We start from the raw sequence: 21,162 nt of genomic DNA on the forward strand, positions 1-21,162 counted from the left end.
GTGCCATCGTTTAGTTTTAATAATTGGGGGATAATAGCCTCTACCTTGTAGCATCGTGTTGATGATTTGAGTGAGATGATACTTATAATTAATTTATGAGCCTGACCAGGCGGTGGCACTGTAGGTAGAGCTTCAGACTGGGACGCGTAGGACCCAGGTTCGAAACCCGAGGTCGCTGGCTTGAGCGTGGGCTCATCTGGCTTGAGTGTGGGATCATAGACATGACCCCATAGTCACTGGCTTGAGCCCAAGGTCACTCACTGGCTTGAAATCCATATGAGAAAGCAATTAATGAACAACTGAGGAGACTAAGAAGCCGCAACAAAGAATTGATGCTTCTCATCTTTCTTCCTTCCTGCCTGCCTGTACCTATCTGTCCCTCTCTCTGTCTCTATCTCTGTCACACACACACACACACACACACACACACACACACAAAATTAATATATTAATGAGTACAGAGGAAGATGCATCAAACAAAAAATCTTACTTTTACATTTTGTTTTACCTCAATAAACTCATTGCCTACATTTACAGCTTCCTCCTTAGAGGCTTTCCCTGACCGACTAGTTTGAGTTTTTCCTCTGAAGTTCAATACACTCCTTTTACTATTTTCTCTACCTCTGTCTGTAATTTCACCTCTACTCATAGCATCAATTACCATCTATCCAGATATAACATGAATTTTACATGTCTAGCCCCTCACAACTTTAAGAACCAGGTGCCACTTGTCTATTTGTCAGTTCTTCTGGGATGTCACAACATATCTCATACTCAGTAAGGCAAACCTACATACATCTTTTACTTTGATGCAAAACTGAATCAGTGAATCAATAAATCAGTGAAAACCATGTTAAGTCATGTTAAGTCAAAAATCCATGTTAAGATGGTATTTTGTAGAAATTATGTCACTATGTTTTTGTTCCAAGAAAATTAGGAGGGTGGGGAATGGCGAGGACAAGGTAAGAATTTGGCCAATTATGAATGAAACGCAGTTATCGACGTAAATTTGACCGGCCCTTCTCCCACCCATCCTAAGCAAGGATTGCATCTATCATGGCCCTATGGTTGGATGTTAGAATTCGGAGTGGGTGGGGCCTAAAGAAAGGGGCGGGGCTTGAAGAGGCCCACCAAGGACTACTACCTGGGCCGCGGGGGCTTCTGGGCGCTCCTTCCACGGCTGGCGCGCTTGCGCGAGACTGCGTGGTGGGTGTGCACTGACATATATAAGATTCTGACGCGTATTTGGCGTTCTAGCTCCAGGGTTGGCCAGGACTTTCCAGTTGTGTGATTGCCATCTCCAGGTCCCTTCGCCAGCCTGGACGACGACTTCCGCGGCTCTCTTCGGCACGGACGCCTGGGGGTGACTGAACAGAGCCGGGCGGGGAGCCTTGCTCGCAGGTATCACCGGGGTCAGCGGGAGGTGCGGACGCCGGAGCCTGGAATTAAGAATCCCGCTAGGGGTCGTCTGCGCAGAACGCGCGCTCCTCCTTGTCTTGTTCGCAGTTACCGGGATTCCAATACTGCGCCCCAGTCTCTGCGGGAGAAGCTGGAGGATGGCGCTAGCTGACGGGGTGGAAGCGAGGGCTGCGGAAGGAAGTCAGTGCGTGAGAGCCGGCTTCAAAGGGTTAGAGGTGGGGAACGGGGCGGCTGGGTTCTAGATCCGGTTCTTCAAAACTGGGAATTTCGCTTCGCTGCTGTCCCTTCTTCCATTCTGTAATGGGGCAGTCTCCAGGAGCTCAGCCTGGGGAATATATCTTGGTCAGCTGGTTTTGGAATGACTGGTATTGATTCCTCATGGAAAAACCAAGTGTGACTGGATCAATCAGCTGGAAAAGAAGATGGAGAAAAGTTCATTCCGACCTGCTTTGCTTTCCCAATCATTCTTAGTCCCCCTCCCCCCAACGTTAAAACCTCCAGGCATCTTTCTTATTCCAGACATTCACTTCTAAACTGTTCTCTGCCCCTTTTTATCTGACCTAATCTGAAAGAATGTCCTTACCGTTTTGCCCTACCTATGACCTATTTGATTAAAATCAGCCCTCTCCGCAGACAACTATTGTACTTTTCCCCGTAATAAACACCTGTTCGAGTTTCTTGAAGCTGTAAAATTCTTTGAATTTGTATCACCTGGTTATTCAATTGAACTCTCCAGATTTCTGCCACCTCCGCCTTTCTGAGCCCTTCCCGAGTGACTCTGGTTCGCTGTCTAAACTCTTCATCCTGAGTCCCACTGTCATCATCAAAGGTGTCTGTCCAGATTAAACGAACACTTCTTGACTTTGTTTATTCCAGTATTCATCACTTACTCCCTAAACTCCTCGAAATCCGGGCCACACCCTGACCCTTCTGTAACCTAACTGTTCTGTATCCTTAAATGCAACCATATCATCCTGACCATCTTTCCTGTTCTCCTAGCTATATAATTATTTATACTGAGTAATTTATTATATTTTTAACCAATAAATTCCTGATATATTTTGTTGCTTAATTCCACTGAGTTGAATGTTTAATTCATCTCATCCTTGTTTAATTATATATGTAATGTAAGGCTTGACATTGCCTCACAGTGGAGCTTGAACTGTGCTGTATAGATTACAATGCGCAATGTTTTTAATTTGAGTTGGTTTTCAGAAGTAACATTTAAATTCCAAAGTATTTGGGGCGGGGTTGTTTGTTTGTTTGTTTTGTTGTTTTGTTTTCTGTGTTTGGCTAAGTTCTGGTTTTTATTCTGGTAATAAATGTAGTTAGTACCACTCTATATTCTTTTTATATTGATTGAGGAATTTTTTGGTAGCTTTTGTAAACCTCCTCATCAGTGCTTGAATATAGACTATATTCTATCTGGTTTATCAGACTAAGCATATTATGTGCTATATTGATAATTAATTTTAGGGTATTTTTTTTCCTTTAAGGACTGAGAAAGTTGCTTTAGTCTCCCAATTCCATTGTGTCATTGTTGATTTTATCTCATTTTTAGAGTTTGCCATAAATATACTTCAATTTCTTTTTTTTGGTACATTTAATAAGTTATACTTCATTATGAGTTGTACCTGTAATCATTTCATCTTTCTTCTTCGTCTCTTTTAATGCATTTGTGCTTTTAATTCAATATACCTACGCATATTCTAGTGTTTATACTTGCTTGTTATATATTTTATCATCCCGTTATTTTCAACTTTCAAGTTCATTTGTTTTGGATAACTCTTGAGTGCTTATCTAGTTGGGTTTAAACTTTTACCTTATACATTTATTATTACCCTTACAATAAAGGTTCTTGTTATAACTAGATTTTATTTTTTAATATTTACGCTTCCTTGTTTTCTTCTTAACATGCTGCCTGTGAGTTTTCCCCCACTGCTTCTCCCTTTGTGTTAATTTGTGGGACTCAGTGATACCTCTGTCACTTTCTTTTTTAAAAATGAACCTGGACTTTTCTTAAGCTTTAGATATTTGTGTTGAATCTCAAGAGTAAGGAAATAACTTTTGTGCACAGTTTTCACCAATCTGTAAGATCTATTGCAGACATGTATATATGATAATCTGTTGATTTTTCAATGGACATTATATGGTTGCAACAAGACACAATGGGAAACACTGAGAAATTATGTTCTGTTTGCTTCTAACTTTTTTTTTAAACCTTTTATACCCCTTCACTCATTTCTCCCATTCTCTCCTTTCTCTCACAACCACCAATCTGTTCTCTGAATCGATAAGCTTGGTTTTATTGGCTTTTGTTTTGTTTTTAGATTTCACATATAAGAGAGATCATACAGTATTTGTCTCTCTGATGGATTTATTTCACTTAGCATAATGCCCTTGATATCCATCCATGTTGTCACAAATGGAAGAATTTTATTCTATTTTATGGTTAAGTAATATTGCAATTTGTGTATATGCCACATTTTCTTTATCCATTCACTTATTGATGAACGCTTTGATTTTGTCCATATCTTGCCTCTTGTAAACAGTGCTGCAATGAACATAGGAATGCATATATCTTTTTGAGTTAGTGTTTTCATTTTCTTCGGATAAATATCCAGAAGTGCAATTGCTGAATCAAATGATAGTTCTGTTTTTAACTTTTTGAAAATATCCAGCCCTGGCTCAGTGGTAGAGCGTCAGCCTGGTGTGTAGATGTCTCGGGTTCGATTCCCAGTCAGGGCACACAGGAGAAGTAAACATCTGCTTCTCCTCCCCTCACTCTCTCCCCTTACTCTCTCCCTTCTCTCTCTCTCTCTCTCTCTCTCTCTCTCTCTCTCTCTCTCTGTTTCTTTTTCTCTTTTCCTCTCTCTTCTGCTCCCACAGTCATGCCTCAATTGGTTCAAGTGCATCAGCCAGGGCTCTGAGGATGGCTGTATGGCCTCCACCTCAGGAGCTAAAAATAGCTCAGTTTGAGCATGTCCCCAGATGGGCAGAGCATGAGCCCCAGTGGAGGTTGCCGGGTGGATCCTGGTCAAGGCACATACAAGAGTCTGTCTCTGTATCTCCTATCCTCTCACTTGGAAAGAAGGAAAAAAATGCAAAAGAGATAAAGAATAATAATAATAAAAAAAAAGAAAATCTCCATTTTCTTTCCTGTAGTGGCTGCAACAATTTGCATTCCCACCAACAGTACACAAGGGTTCTCTTTTCTTCATATCCTCATATCCTCTCCAACACTTGTTATCTCTCATCTTTTTTATTAGAAAAAACCTTTTCATTTATGTTTCTCATGAAAGCATAAAATTCTCATAGTCGTGAGGTGGTATTTATGGTGGTTTAGATCAGTGGTCCCCAACCCCCGGGCCACAGACCAGTACCGGTCTGTGGGCCATTTGGTACCAGTCCGCAGAGAGAGAATAAATAACTTACATTATTTCTGTTTTATTTATATTTAAGTCTGAACGATGTTTTATTTTTTTTAAATGACCAGATTACTCTGTTACATCCGTCTAAGACTCACTCTTGACGCTTGTCTCGGTCATGTGATACATTTATCCGTCCCACTCTAAAGGTCGGTCCGTGAAAATATTTTCTGACATTAAACTGGTCCGTGGCCCAAAAAAGGTTGGAGACCACTGGTTTAGATGCATTTCTTTGATGATTAGTGATGTTGAGCATTCTTTTTCTATATTTGTTGGCCATCTGTATGTCTTCATTGGAAAAAAGACCAACCTACGATCTGTGCATTTTTTAAAAGGATTATTTGGGTGTTTTGCTATTTTGTGTGAGTTCTTTGCATATTTTGGCCATCAACCCATTGTCAGATACATGATTTGCAAATATATTGACAAATCAGTCAATGTGATTCACCACATTAACTAAATGAAGGATAAAAATCATTTTATCATCTAAATAAATGCAAAAAAAATCATTTGACTAAATTTAACATTCGTATGTTATAAAAAAAGAAAAAGCTCTCAACAATATAGGTATTAAGTGCTTACTATCTGCCAAGAAGTGAAATGAGAGTTCTTTTAATCCTCAATTTAATCAGATAGGTATTGTTATAGCTATGTGACAGTTGAGAAAAATTAAACTTTTGTTAAATAGCTTGTTCAATTTCATACATACAGTAACTCATTTGGGATTTAGCCTGATATCAGGTAAGACTCCAAAGTATGTATTCTTAGTCACTATATATTGCCTATATCAGAGTTTCTTAATCTTGGAATTATTGATATTTTGGGCTGGATAAATTTTTGTTATAAAGGGCTGCCTATTGTAGGGTGTTCAGCAGCATTTCAGGCCTCTTTCCACTAAGTGCCAGTAACAACCCCAGCTGTGACAAGCAATCTGTATCCAGAAATTGCTCTGGTGGCAAAATCACCCCTGAAAAACACTGGCCTTAAGGCATATAATAAAAAAAGGCCTTTGAATGAATTGCTTCCAGACTGGGAATATTGTAAATTGGATAGAAAGCTGTATCTGAACTTCCCTGAATGTAATGACTGGTATAGTCCAGCAAGCTCTTTGGGGAACCCTGAGTGCTGGGCTCAGTCTTTTTAGAAGAGATGTTTGCTCCTGTGGATAGGCTTTTCAATCAAGATGCTTTCTGCACAACCTATGTAGGTTTCTTGACTTGAGCTATATTCTGTAAGGACTTCTGTGAAAAAAAAAAAAAGCCAGTTATTCAGTCTACTAACAATCTGTGTTTTCTGTCCAGTAGCCTAATGAATAACCTGCTGCCAACTGATGTGTGGTAGTGTAGTGAGTCTGTTTAGTTGAGCCTAACACCTCCTGGTGGACATTGCCGACTGGTCCCTAGTGAGCCCTAACAAATGAAAAGTTTTAATTATTGTAGTTTGGGATTTCACTTTTTGATTTAATCTCTAACAGTGAAATAGTTCATGGACATTTATTCTTATATATTTTAAATAGTAGTTTCTTATTTTAATTTCTAGTGCTAGTGCTAATTGTACTCATTTTATATAACCTTATTGGTATTTTAATAGGAATTTAAGAAGTTGTGTAGGCATCTCTAATATGAAACCTTAATATCTTGAATATCCTTCCTGAAAATTTGTTATAAAGCAAAAAATGAGTTGTAAAGCAAAAAATGAATCGTTACCTGGTACAGGAGAAATCTAACTGCAATTAAATTATGAAGTTTGATTTAATCAAAGGAATATTTATATCACTTTTTTTGTGTGATGCCTATCTATGTTTGTTTCTCTTTTTGGTATGGTTGGCAGAAGGGAAAGCATATTTTCTTGTTCTAAAAAAGGAAAATAGGAATGAAAGGAGAATGCATTATGTTTATTTTCTCAAGTAATTTTAAGAGTATTATTGGCCCTGGCCTGCTGGCTCAATGGTAGAGCTTCAGCCCTGGTGTGTGGATGTCCCAGCTTTGATTCCCAGTCAGGGCACACAGGAGAAGCAACTATTTGCTTTTTCACCCCTCCCCCCCTTCACCTCCCATAGCCATGGCTTGATTGGTTTGAGGAGTTGGCCCCTGTGCAGAAGATGGCTTCATGGCCTCTGCCTCAGGTCCTAAAAATAGCTCAGTGGCCAAGCAATGGAGCAATACCCCACATAGGCTGAGCATTGCCCCATAGTGGGCTTGCCCTGTGGGAATGCATGCAGGAGTCTGTCTCTGTGCCTTCCCTCTTCCCATTAATGAAATGTGTGTGTGTGTGTGTATTTGTACTATTTTATCTTTTAACACTATGCTAATACATATTCATTATATCTACAGGTCATATTTGTGTCTTTTTTCAGTCTCTCCGGTATCTGAATGTTGGCTTTATATCAGAAACTCCTGGAACTCCTGGAATTTTCTTTTGAGATACAACTTGGCTAAAAATCACACACACTATATATATAGTATTACAGGTACTTAACCCAAGCCTAAGAATTACTGGACTTCTCTAATAAAATAAATGTGAACAAAGTGAGAGTTCTTTCTAGGATGATGCAGCCCCTGAACAAGTTGATGGCTACTTCAGAACCTCAAAACCTGACTCTGTATGAACAAAGTGAAGTCCTGGGAGCAGATGTGTCTTGGCAGCAGGAAACCATGGAGACCTATGACTCTGAGGCTTCTCGTCAAAAGTTCAGAGATTTCCAGTACTTGGAAGTGTCTGGGCCTCATGATGCCCTGAGCCAACTCTGGAAGCTTTGTCTTCAATGGCTGAGACCAGAGGTTCATACAAAGAAGCAGATCCTAGAAATGCTGGTGCTGGAACAATTCCTGGCAATTCTCCCTGAGGAGGTCAGAACTTGGGTGAATTTACAACATCCAAAGAATGGCAAAGAAGCATTTACCCTCATAGAGGATGTGATTGAAATGCTTCAAGACAGAGGTGAGAATATAGAAAACTGGCTGTATAATAGTTTACCCTTATGTGGGATCTAAAAACAAAAAATACTGAGCTCATAGATTCAGAGAACAGATTGATGGTTGCCAATGGTGGGGAGTGAGGAATGGGCAAAATAGGTGCAGGGGGTCAAAAGGTACAAACGTCCAGTTATAAAATAAATGGGTCATGGGGATATAATATACAGCATAATGACATGGTCAACAATAATGCATTGCATATTTGAAAGTTGCTAAGAAAGTAGATCTTAAAAGTTCTCATCACAAGAAAAATATTTTATAACATATATAGTGACAAATGTTAACTGGATTTACCATGGTGATCATTTCACAATATATACAAATACTGAATCATTATGTTGTATACTGAAACTAATATAATGTTATATGTCAATTATGCCTCAATTAAAAAAAAAACCTTAAAAATAGTTGACCCTTTCTATATGATGAGAAATTATCTTTTTTGAAGCTAGAAGGAGTCAAGGGCCAGATCATGAAGAACTTTTCTCCATCCCAAAACATGGGTTTTATTCTATAGGCAATAGAAATAGAATGAAATTGTACAGGTTGGGTAGGGGAGTATAACAATTTGGTATGCATTTTTAAAATATGTTGGTATCATGAGCTGGCTTTAATTCAGCAGTTCCTTCGAGTCAAGTTCACTTGTTAAAATATGTTTGTGTCAGTGTAGAGTGGGAGTTGGCAAACTATGACCTACAGGCAAAATAACTTTGGAAATAAAGTTTTATTGGAACATAGCCATATCCTTTTCATTTATATTTATCTTCAGTTGCTTTCATGCTATGAACACAGTTGATTAGTTATAGCAGAGACTGTATTGCCAGCAAACCTAAAATATTTACTATATGTATCTTTACAGAAAAAGTTGCCAACTTCTTGTGTAAAGGATAAACCTGAGAGCTCTGAAGTAGAAAAACTAGCTTAAAGACTAAGTTAGGTGCTATAGAATGAAGGAAACATTGGAAAAACAGGAGTTTGAACCAAAAGGATTTATTGACTACCTGATCAAAGTTTTAAGATACAGGACTAACACACAAAAATCAATTGTATTTCTGTACACTAGCAATGATTAGTAGTAAAATGAAATTAGGAAAATAATTATTTACAATAGTACCAAAGAGAATAAAATACTTAACCATAAATTTAACTAAAGAGGTGTAAGAGTTGCCCACTGAAAACTACAAAACATTGTTGGAAGAATTAAAGACAACCTAAATAAATGGAAAGGTATCTCATGCTTATGAATTAGTATTGTCAAAATTATAATACTCCCCAAATCATTCTACAAATTCAAATGCAATTTATATCAAGATTCCAGTTACCTTTTTTTCAGAAATGGATGAGCTGATCCTAAAATTTATATGGAATTACAGAAAAAGAAAATTCCAAATAGCCAAAACAGCCTTGATTAAGAACAAAGTTCGAGGATGCACACTTCCTAATTTTAAAACATAACTACAAAGCTGAAATAATAAAAGCCATGTGATAATAGAATAAGATAGACATAGATCAGTGGAATAGAATTGAGAGTTCAGAATTAAACTCAACTTCATTGGTGTATTGATTTTCAAAAAGGGTACTAAGACCATCAAATGAGAAAAGTTTTTAACAACTAGTACTGTATCAACTTGATATCCGCAGGCAGAAGATTGAAGTAGGACTTCATATAATATGTAAAAATTATAGCTCAAAATGGATGACTAAACGTAAATATAAGAGCTAGAACTATAAAATTCCTAGAAGAAAGCAAAGGAATAAATTTTTATTACTTTGGCTTTGGTAACTGATAGTTAGATATGACACCAGAAACACAAGAGACAAAAGAAAAATTATACTTCATCAAAATTAAAAACTTTTGTATATCAAAAGGTACAGTCAAGAAAGTGAAAAGGGCCCTGGCTGGTTGGCTCAGTGGTAGAGCATCAGCCTGACATGTGATGTCCCGGTCAGGGCACACAGGAGAAATGCCCATCTTTTTCTCCACCCAGCTTCCTCTCACTTCTCTATATTTCTCTCTTCTCCCATCATGCAGCCATGGCTCTATTGGAACGAGTTGGCCGCAGGTGCTGAGGATGGTTCCATGGCCTCCACATCAGGTGTTAAAAAATGGCTCCAATTGCAATAGAGCAAGAGCCCCAGATGGGCAAAGCATTGCCCCCTAGTGGGCTAGCCGGGTTGATTCTGGTCAGGATGTATGCAGGAGTCTGTCTCTACCTCTCCTCCTCTCATTAAATAAAAAAAGAAAGTGAAAAGGAAGCCTGTAGAGTGAGAGAATATATTTGAAACTCATATCTGATAAAAGCCCACAGAAAAAGAACCCTTGCACCTCAACAACAGAAAGATAAACACAACTTTTAAATGGACAAGGGACTTAAATAGATGGTTCTCCAAAGCTATACAAATGGCCCACAAGCATAGAAATAATTGTTCAGTATCATTAGTCATTAGGGAATCGAATATCAAAGAATGATATACCATTTGACATCCACTACTGAGTTATTACTAATAAAAGGAAAATAAAAAAACAAGTATTGGCAAAGATAGAGCAATTTGAATCCTTATACATTGCTTTTGGGAATATAAAATGGTACAGCCACAGTGGAAAACAGTTTGGTAGCTCCTTAAAAAGTTAAATATAGAATTACTGTATACTCAAGAATTGAAAATATGTTTACACAAAAATTTGTCCTTGAATGTTTATAGCAGAATTATTCAAAATAGCCAAAAGTGGAAATAATTCAAGTGCTCATCAACTGATGAGTGGATAAAGAAATTATAATATATCCATTCAATGGAATAATATTCAGCCATTAAAAAAATGAAGTACTGAGACCTTGGCTGGTTAGCTCAGTGGTGGAGCATAAGCCCAGTGTATGGATGTCCCGGGTTTGAATCCCAATCAGGGCACATAGGAAAAGCAACCATCTGTTTCTCCACCCCTCTCCCTCCTGCTTCTCTCTCTCTCTCTCTCTCTCTCTCTCTCTGTACCCCTCCCACAGCCATGGCTCGATTGGTTTGAGCTTATTGCCCCAGGCACTGAGGATGGCTCTGTGGTGCCTCTGACTCAGGCATTAAAAATAGCTTGTTTGAGAGCATGGCCCCAGATGGGCAGAGCATCTGCTGTAGACTGGGGTTGCCAGGTGGATCTTGGTCAGGACACATGCAAGTGTCTGTCTCTCTATCTCCCCTCCTCTCACTTGGAAAAGATGAATAAAAAAAGGCTTAAGATGGTGAATTTCATCACAATTTTTTAAAAGGGTAGAAAGGAGAGATTATTAGATAGAACTAAAATTGGGTGTTAGATGTAAAGGGCAAGTGTTCAAGGAGTTTGAAGTCTGTGAAGAGTGCTGAAAGTGATTTACCATGAAATTAAGGCATAGAGAAGAAAGTTAATTCACAAGAGGAGACAGACTTAGAGAAAATTAAAGAATTAATGTGCTGTGGTGGGACCTTGATAAAAGTTGGAGAATAGACTAAGAGCAAGAAAGTGAAAGTTGTGAAGGATAGGAAAATATACGTAAAGATTGATGTATTCAAATTTGTTCTCGTAATAGAAGTAGTAAAGATCCAAGTAGGAAAAAGGAAGTAGTTGATGGTTATTAGAAAAAGGATATGAAGGGTCTTCAGGCTGAGCTGCGTGGTCTATGCCGGTATGAAGCCCCTATCGTAATATTGGCAGGATTCAGGGTGCAAGGCAACAATCTGAGCTAAATAACCAGCATGTTTATTGACCTTGTACAATTATTTACCATAATTTCTGTCATTCACAATAGGCCAGATTTTGATCTGGTGTGCCAGAAGAATTTTTCAAACATGCAATACCTGACCATTTAGTTACAGGCACTGAACTCTTTTCCCTTAGATCAGGGGTCTCAAACTCAACTCAGCATGTGGGCCGCAGAGCAAGATCACAGCCGTTCTGCGGACCGCACTAGGTCTACAAAAGGCAACTGTTACGCAACACTTTTCTCACTGCAGTTGAAAACAAAAAAAAAAATCAAGCACAATCGTACATGCAGTTTACTCAGTGTCACAAAACGACCAGAAACTGTAGTTCGCATCACAACTGCTGTTAACTAAGCTAATATCTAGCTAGGATGCTAGAGAAATGAAAAATACAAGTAGGCCCCTAGGCTTACTTAATTTTATCCAAAATATTTTGAACTTCGTGGATTAGTCTGCGGGCCGCACAAAATTGTTCGGTGGGCCGCAAGTTTGAGACCTGCCTTAGATTGTTAAATTAAAAAATGGTAACAGCCCATGCAACTGTAGCTGTCCACTGCGAATGAATCAAAATTGTGCCTTTTATTTTTGTCAGATCAGAAAATATATTTTTTTTGGTGTGCTGCAAAATGTTAGTAATTAGTTTATGTGTGCCCTGAGGAAAAAGGTTGAAAATTACTGCAAAAGACTATAGGCTTCCTGAGGCCAGGCATTTGTCTGCCTCTCACATAGGAGACACTTAGTAAATATGTGTTAAGTAAATGAGCAATTACAAACATCAACAAGGAGGCTGTAGCTAAGTGCATGAACCGCTAAGAAAACTGTTTTGTATGAGAGTAGAAAAACCTTTATGAGGAAGTAGAATAGAGAGGTATATCAAAATTTCCAAGACCCTAGTACTGGAGGGTGAAAAAAAGTGGTGATAGCAAAGATCTAGTTTAGATTAGAAGGGAGAGGAATATTCTATAAAGAGCTTGAGAATGCATATGATTTTTTTTTAATGAGATGGGTTTCTGTGAACATACTTGTAAAAGTTGGAGAAGGAGGTCAGCAGGGGAAGGAATTAAGAGAAGGAAACAGTTCTCAGTGAGAGCAACAAATAAGATAGTAGTTGATGGGAGGTTTTTGTACCTTTTCAAGATATTTCATCTATTTCTAAGCATGACAAAAATAAACTATGTTGTATTGACTGCCCTAGGGATTAGGAAACTGAGCTGACTGAGGTTTCACAAAGTGGTATAGGCCTGAATAAAGTTAACAGTAATCTTTGGGTAGCATTCAAATAGCATGTTGCTGAGAAATTTGATTTTTTTTTAATTCTGCCTTTATTTACAAAAGGGTCTCAAAATATCTCCAACATTGTCTCTATTTTTATTTCACCCTGAATCAATGAAAACTTTTCACAGACCGGTATTGGTTTATAGTCTGGCATTCAGGGGTCATTGATTTAACTAATGAATCTTGGAGAAACTTTAGGAAAGTGACCCTTGGATGTTCTTCTCACCAATGGGCTGGAGAAGAGAATTGGTTGCCACTAAGATTTTTATGCCCTTGAGAGAGTCAGTAGTTGAAGGTGAACAGACTATGTTTGTGATACACAGATCTACTTAAAGGAAAAGAATCCTTGAGTAGAATTCTCCCCAATGTGTTTGAGCTATTGGTTGGATAAAATACAGGGTGGGGCAAAAGGAGGTTTATAGATGTTTGTATGGAAAATAATAGGATAATTAATTAGTGATACAAGAATAAACTGTGTCGAGTACTCACCACTGTAAACCTACTTTTGCCTCACCCTGTATTTTTAGCTCCCAGTAAAATTACAGTGTGTGGTGGCTAAGCTTTAGGTAGGTTTTAGTTTTGACAGGATTATTTTTTTTAATCTGGTATAACCATGATGACACCTCAAAATATTATTTTGCCCCTCTTCATCTGATCCAGTGGGTCTCAATTCCTGGTAGACTATCATACTCAGTTTCAGAGCTTTCTAAAAATATAAGATCTGGGCCTCACCCTTGTAGATTCTAGTGGTTGATACAGCTTGGCATCATTATTTTTTCAAAGTTCTTTCAGGCCGATTCCTATGAATGGCACGTTAAAATCACTGCTGTAATCAGTAAACATTTCTCCAGGGCCAAGCTTTTCTTCCTAATGTTTTCCTTCATCTTCCTCAGATACACCCAGCAAGGAGTCTGTCTTTCTCCAGAAGGGGAGCATCAGGAAGGAGAAAATGGAAGCAGACTCACTAACAGGCAAATCTCAGGTGAATGAAGATTCCACTCTTTACAGAAATGATCTGCTTTTCTTTTTTGGCCTTTGAACTTTTGCCAAACATAGTTGCACCTGAGGACATGAGACTTGTTCTTCCTTAGGACATTGGACCTATTTTAGTTGGTGATATACTTTTTGGAAAAGACAATCTTTGTGCAGCTATTTCTTCAAGATTGTAAACGATAATTGCAGCTATGAAAATAGAGCCTGTACAGAGAATGTTTAGAGTTCAGAGTGAAGGGAGCGAAGGGCAGAGTTCTGGGCAGTGTCACCTAACGTGCAGGAGAAGAAACCTCAAACAATCCTGAAATGAAAGGACCAAAGTGGTAGTGGAAAAACAGGAAAATATACTGCTCTCAAAAATTAGGTTATATTTCAAAATGAATATGAAGTAATAAAATATCCCCTAATTTCTGTGAGCAGTGTATGATGTTACTGAAAGCAAAGGATGAGAATATTTATCCCTGGCTGGTTGGTTCAGTGGTAGAGCATTGGCCCAGTGTGTAGATATCCCAGGTTTGATTCCTAGCCAGGGCACACAGGAGAAGCACCCATCTGCTTCTCCACCCCTCCCCCTCTAGTTTCAATCTCTCTTTTCCCCTCACGCAGCCAAGGCTCCCCTGGAGCAAAGTTGGCCCGGGTGCTGAGGATGGCTCCATGGCCTCTGCCTCAGGCACTAGAATGGCTCCAGTTGCAACAGAGCAACGCCCCAGATGGGCAGAGCATCGCCCCCTGGTGGGCATGCCAGGTGGATCCCGGTTGGGCATATGCAGGAGTCTGTTTCTCTGCCTCCCTGCTTCTCACTTCAGAACAATACAAAAAAAAAAAAAAAGAGAATATTCAAGGAGAAATCTTTTAAAATTCAGGAAAATTCAGCCTGGGTAGTGTCTATTTGCTTATCACCATGGAGATAGTAACATGCAGGGGAATAGAAGCCACTTTGCAGAGGGTTGAGGGAAGAGGAGAAGGTGAGGAAATAGGCAGAACAAATATTACTCAGAAAGACCGGCTCTGAAGTAGAGAAAGGCAAAGGATTTGTGTATTTCAATGTGATTAAAGGTGTCAAAACAATGACAAGGTTAAGAATGTTGGAGACAGGAGCAGCAACTGATAGTCTTAGGGCCCTTTTAACAAATGTCTATGCAGTGCCTAATCTGCAAGACACTTTTTCTCTGGCCTGGGAATATGATGGTGAATGAAACATGACCCCTGCCTTTCTGGAGGTTATATTCTATTACAAGCAGGCAGGCAAACACAAACAAATAAGATAATTGCTGACAGTAATAACTATTACAAAGAAAAGAAAGAAATATAATGCAGTACAGACTGATTAGGAGGATGGCTACTTTGGGTAATTAGGAAAGGCCCGTGTGACAAGGTGACATTGGGCCGTGGGACCTGAGTTAGCAGGCTGCATTTCTCAATTAGGGAAAATGCACTGCCTTTTCTGCTAGCACAGCCTATACATCTTCATTACAAATTTCCCTCAAATCTACCTTAAACTCTTTGTACTCTGGGCTCTTTTTATGTAAATTCCTTATACTCTATAATAATTTTTTGTTCCACAGTTATTCCAACTGTCTTTTTCTCCTCCAGCAAAGTGTAAGCTAGTATAATTAATTTTTCTTTTGCACCTCTCACAGAGTTCCGAGTTGACAGCCCCTAATGTAACTTGATTTTCATCATTTAGACCTACAAACATTGTCCTATCAATTTCTTGTATATTCTGGCCACCTACCTTATTCCTTCCAAATTCATTTCTCCTCCAGTAATATTTTTGGAGTAACCTTTGATTAAAAAGGAACTTAATGTTTTAGGAACCAGTGACATTCAAAGATGTGGTTGTGGAATTCAGCGCGGAAGAGTGGGGGCAATTGGACCCTGCCGTAAAGAACCTGTACAGGGATGTGATGCTGGAGAACTATAGGAACCTCACTTCGTTGCGTGAAGGTGGCTTGTATTTATTTCTAATCTGCTCATTAGTCATCTCTTCATTTGCTGTTAAGAACTACAGGACTGCTGAAGTGAGTCAGGGCATTTGGGTTTAGGTTCAGGTTTTCTAATATCCTTTGGGCATAGTAGCAGATTTTCTGGAGGTATCTGGTTGAAAGTCCTTTGTGATGTAGAGTTAGAAATACACTGACTGGTCTGTGGTGATTCTGGCCTTATCTTTCAACAGCTCTTAGAATACTATGTTGGGATGGAATTCTTTTTCCCTATAAAAATGTCTGACGTGTCATGTCTGTTGTTTTTTCATTGTCCACATGACCAGAGCTTCTATTTTACAAACCAGTTGAGGTTCCCACGTTGGAAAGTAAGAACAAAAGATCAATAATGGAGCAAGAAATCCCAAGAACAACTGTTTTTGGTAAGAACCGGGCAGATATGAGGCATTTGTAAAAAGTTTCTCTTTGTTAAACTTACCATGTACAAACAGCCTTTGAGTTGATAGCTGAGGAGATGACAACAAAACCATCTAAACTTTGAAGAGAGGAAAGTCATCACTGCTTTGCATTCACAGATTCTTTTTCTGATGTGGACAGGCAAAACAGTGTTATGGGTTAGAACAGGGGTCAAGAACCTATGGCTCGTGAGCCAGATGTGACTCTTTTGATGGCTGCATCCGGCTCACAGACAAATCTTTAATCAAAAAAAATAATAACGTTGAAAATATAAAACATTCTCATGTATTACAATCCATTCATTTCCTACCGCTCATGTTCATGGTTGCGGGTGGCTGGAGCCAATCACAGCTGTCCTCCGGGACAACACCAAATTTTAATTGGATAATGCATAACGTACACAGGTCGTTGTATGGCTCTTATGGAATTACATTTTAAAATATGTGGCGTTCATGGCTCTCTCAGCCAAAAAGGTTCCCGACCCCTGCATTAGAAACACAGACATAACGCCTAAAACTGTGTGGCCTGCCAGTTTCCTATCTGTAACAGGGAGTCAATAATAAGATCTATCTCCATGTTACTGGGAGGATTAAATGTGTTTATATGTGTAATATACTTAGAGTAGTGCCTGACATCTGGTAAGTGCTATGTAAGCAAACATTAGCCAACATAACATTAAATGATATTTTTTCTTTCAAAGAAAACTCTCCTTTACTCTGGAGTGGCTTCAGTATTCTTCCATTTTTTTTCTATAGAACTCCTTAATTTATATGCCTTACATCCCTACCCTCATCATAATCTCTTTATTCTTATTAACAGTTTGTGAGAGATTATGAATTATTGTGGGCTTAATATACATTTTAGTAAATATAAAAAGTATAGGTAGGAATATAACTCACCCCATTACCTCACCACCCAGAGCTATGTGGTATTAACATTTGGTTTGTTTTTTAAGCCATTTTCTTTGTGATAATGTATCTCTGTGGCTTTTGATAATTTGTTTTTTCAAAAATTGGGGGTTATGGAATATCATACATATATTTTTTTCTGCTTTTCTCACCTAATATGATACCATGCACAATTCCCTGTTTCACTAGTCTATGAAAATGTGGTTTCTAAATCATAAATAACATTCTGTCATACACATGTATCATATATTCAACCATTCCTCCTCCCCACCCCCAACTATTGGATATTTAGGTTATTGCCCAGTTTTTTCAGGCATATCTGATGACTTCTGTAGGATGCCCTATTGAAAGAGGAACTTCACCATCAAAGGCATGTGCGTCTTTGTGTGTGTTCACATATATATATTTAGGAAGATGTGTAAAGATGCATTTTATTCAATATCTTCAACTACAGTTGATATTCAATATTATACATATTTTCTGTACGTTTCAGGTTTACAGCATAGTGATTAGACACTTATATAATTTAAGAAATGATACCCCAATAAGTCTAGTACCCACCGAGCACCGTACATAATTATTACAATATTGACTATATTCCCTTTGCTGTACTTTATATCCCCATGACTATTTTGTAACTACCAGTATGTACTTCTTGCTTTCTTCACTGTTTTCATCTATTCCCCAAAACCCCACTCATCTGGCAACCATCAGTTTGTTCTCTTTCTCTATGAGTCTATTTCTGTTTTTTGTTTGTTTATATTCTTTAGATTCCATATATAAGTGAAATTTTATAGTATTTGTCTTTCTCTCATTGACTTATTTCACTTACTGTAATATTCCCCAGGTTCATCCATGTTATAGCAAATAGTAAAATTTGATGATTTTTTATGGCTAAGTAATATTTCATTGTATATATGTACCACACCTTCTTTACAAAGGGAATAAATATATTTAACTTTTGTGTTACAGAAGGCTACATTGTCTATGGAAAGATTATATCAGTTCAGACTCTAATAAAGTATTACTATCTCTGTTTTTATCACTCTAGCAAATACTAGGTATTTTTTTACAGGAAATCTTTATTAATCTGATAGGCAAATGACTCTGTTTCTTCTTTTCTAAGGTAAATTTTCTCCCTCAGTTATCTTTTGGATCCCATTTCAATAAAATGCTTTCTCCTATTCTTTGCCTTGTTGATCTCCAAATCTTCTTTTTAATATTTTTATCCTGTAAATTTTTAATTATTTATTTTTAATCATTTATTCTGTAAATCTCGTTTTTTAGCCTCATCTCACATTTCCATTCTGTACTTAAGACCTATAAAATATGCATATCTTTTTATATGGTTTAGCCTCCCTTTCCTAATTAAGCAAGTTCCCTTCTTCTAGTTCATAGAATTTCTGTTTCATTTTAGACATACAGACAATTTCAGAAAACCAGGATTCATTTCCAAAGCAGAGGATTTCTGGGGAAGAATCATCCCATGTAGAGATAATGACAAAAGTGACCAAACGTGAACTTCCTTTTTTAGATGCCTGGAAAACTGATGATTGGTTATATAGGAACAAAAAGCACCGGGACATAAATTTGTCACAAGAACCTTTTATTCATAAGACAATCTATCCTGAAGAGAGAGACTTTGAATGTAGTGAAAATAAGGAAAGCTTTGTTAAGTCAGTTAACTCAGTTTTTGATATGCAACAGGGAGTTTCTTTGAGGAAGGTGTCTCCAAAGTGCGATAAGTTTCTAACTAACTTTAATTTTAATTTCGACTCAGTAGGTAAGCAATGTTCAGGATTTAATGAATGTGGGAATGCCTTGAACCTGAGTACAGATACTCAGCACCCAAAAAGTCATACCACAATACATTGCTATGAATGTTTTCAGTGTGGGAAGGCCTTCAGCCGGAGTTCATCCCTTGTTCGACATCAGATCATTCACACAGGAGAGAAACCCTATAAATGCAGTGAATGTGGGAGATTCTTCAACCGACAGACAAACCTTACTAAGCATCAAAAACTTCATCTTGAAGTAAAGGCCTACGAAAGAAATAAATGTGGAACAGCCTTCAGTAAGAGTGAAGACAGTACTAAAAGTCCAAGTGTCCATCCTGGAGGTAATGCCTATTGTGTTATCTGTGGAAAATCTTTTAGTCGGAGCTCCTCACTTACTCGACATCAAATGATTCATACAGGAGAGAAACCATTTAAATGTAACAAATGTGAGAAAACCTTCAATAGGAATTCAAACCTTATTAAACACCGAAAACTTCATACTTGAGAGAAGCCATATAATGAGTAAATGTGGTATTAACTTCAGTCAGAGTGCAGAACTCATTCAATATCCATGAATTTATGCTGGAAAGAATCTTATGAAAATAATGGAGAAAAAACTTTGTCAAAGATAATTCTTTAATTGATAATGATAAAATTAATATTGGAGGGAAATCTGTTATTGAATAGAAATCTAGGAGATTTTCTAGGCTTTGAGATTAATCCACAGAGTTTATAGTTAAACATCACCATACTGTAAGGCTGGTCAGGCCAGAAGAAAACAGACCCCCCCACACACACACAGCATTGGAATCTGGCCTCTGACTTCAATACCTGTTTCCTTGGAATCTGGCCTCTGGTATCACCACCCTCTCTCATTGTTTAACTGCCACAGGTAACAGAAGTTTTCGCCCTGCAGTGAGAAATACCACCAAACTCCATCCTACACAGGTAGGACTTCTCTTCCTCCATGGGCTGATGCAGCTTAGGTCTCAGCCCATCTGTATGCAGTTGCCACAATCAATCAATGGCTTTATCCCCACATTTGTCCTGACCTCCTTCTTGGTGCAACCTTACATAAATGTTTGTCTATCATTATGCTGATACTCTATATCATCATGTTTCTCTACTTCATAAATAGGACCTATTTTCCTGGTCTTTAGAGGAAATCCATATTAGGGAGAAGCCAAGCAATCCATATTAGGGAGAAGCTTCAAGGGAAGCTGATATTCAATAAAACTCAAACTTTCAGTTCTTGTAAGAAGGTCACAAGAAACCAGGAGCTCATGAGAATATAGGAGGACATTTCCAATAACTAAACTATGACTTAATGAAGATGACAGTGACAGCCAAATACTCCACCCTAATTAATATCCTTGGCTGTCCTGGTGCTCAGTGGGGACTACAATTGGAAAAAGGTTATCAACTGCAGTGGTAGGTGGATGTGTTATTGTTAGTATACATGTGTTCTTTAAGGTCTGAAGTTTTTAAAGTACTCTTTGGGACCTGGGATGGAGAGACATCCATAGCCTTTGGTTTATCATTTATCCTAAACATTAAAAGGTCAAAGTGTACTAATTCTCTGTGCCTCTTTGTTCCATAAACTACTTCAGGATACCAAAGAGTTCCTGAGCTAAGAAGTTCATTTTAATCTGCCCAGAAAGATTCATACTGTAGACATTCCAAGGGAGTGATGATGGTTGCTTTGTGTCAGAGTTCATACCTGGTTCAAAAGCAGAAAAGTATACTGGAATGAACCGCTATGATGAGTTAATAAGTGTGGAGAAATATATGTTCATTTGTTCATCCTTTACATCACAACATGAGTTGTATTAAGACAAAACTTTATACAAGTTATTGATAAGGAAATTCATATAGACATAAGGCAACTTGTAGAGGATCCTAACATGGAAAAAAAAACCACTTAAATTCTTAAGGATAGTTCAGTCATTCATCAAAGCAATACATGTTGAATATAATGGATTCTTGACACTCATTTTAGGTGATCTGAATCTAATAGTTCACTTTTTTAATATAAGTTGTGATTTTCTTTTGGTTGGTTGAAAGATAAAAGTACTATGTTTTATCTTTTAACAGTTTTTTGGGTGTGAGTAAAATGCTTATCTTTTTTCTTCTAAATATGCTTTCTAAAAAAAGATCTGTTCACTACTTACTAAATTAAACATACACAGCTTCAAAGAATGCCTCATTAGAGGGCATTTAAAACTTAATTTTTGGAGAACATTTGCATCCAGTTGACACTT

The 21,162-nt window shown here is 37.9% G+C and overlaps 2 protein-coding genes across 2 annotated transcripts in view; one reads left to right on the forward strand and one right to left on the reverse strand.

Annotated features, from left to right (window-relative positions):
• OR2D2 (olfactory receptor family 2 subfamily D member 2) overlaps positions 1–3,125 on the reverse strand; it is a 29,622-nt gene extending 26,497 nt beyond the window's left edge. The window contains 3 exon segments of the mRNA XM_066252799.1: positions 1,145–1,587; positions 2,085–2,252; positions 3,122–3,125. Coding sequence (XP_066108896.1) covers positions 1,145–1,587; positions 2,085–2,252; positions 3,122–3,125 — 615 coding nt within the window.
• On the forward strand, positions 1,315–20,049 carry ZNF215 (zinc finger protein 215). The gene is made up of 6 exons (XM_066253820.1): positions 1,315–1,401; positions 7,181–7,787; positions 13,717–13,805; positions 15,631–15,763; positions 16,086–16,181; positions 18,541–20,049. The coding sequence occupies exons 2-6, from the start codon at positions 7,394–7,396 to the stop codon at positions 19,404–19,406; spliced, it is 1,578 nt and encodes a 525-aa protein (XP_066109917.1). The 5' UTR covers positions 1,315–1,401; positions 7,181–7,393; the 3' UTR covers positions 19,407–20,049.
• Positions 20,050–21,162: the final 1,113 nt, after the last annotated feature.

This window comes from Saccopteryx bilineata, chromosome 1 (assembly GCF_036850765.1).
Source record: "Saccopteryx bilineata isolate mSacBil1 chromosome 1, mSacBil1_pri_phased_curated, whole genome shotgun sequence".
In the NCBI taxonomy this organism is placed as follows: domain Eukaryota; kingdom Metazoa; phylum Chordata; class Mammalia; order Chiroptera; family Emballonuridae; genus Saccopteryx; species Saccopteryx bilineata.

What these genes read in the sequence shown, in the direction of transcription:
- ZNF215 (XM_066253820.1), top strand. Translation starts at nt 7,394, where the DNA reads ATGATGCAGCCCCTGAACAAGTTGATGGCTACTTCAGAACCTCAAAAC. An exon ending in CCTCACTTCGTTGCGTGAAG is followed by an intron (nt 15,764 to 16,085) that starts GTGGCTTGTATT and finishes CCACATGACCAG; the next exon opens with AGCTTCTATTTTACAAACCA. An exon ending in CCCAAGAACAACTGTTTTTG is followed by an intron (nt 16,182 to 18,540) that starts GTAAGAACCGGG and finishes GTTTCATTTTAG; the next exon opens with ACATACAGACAATTTCAGAA.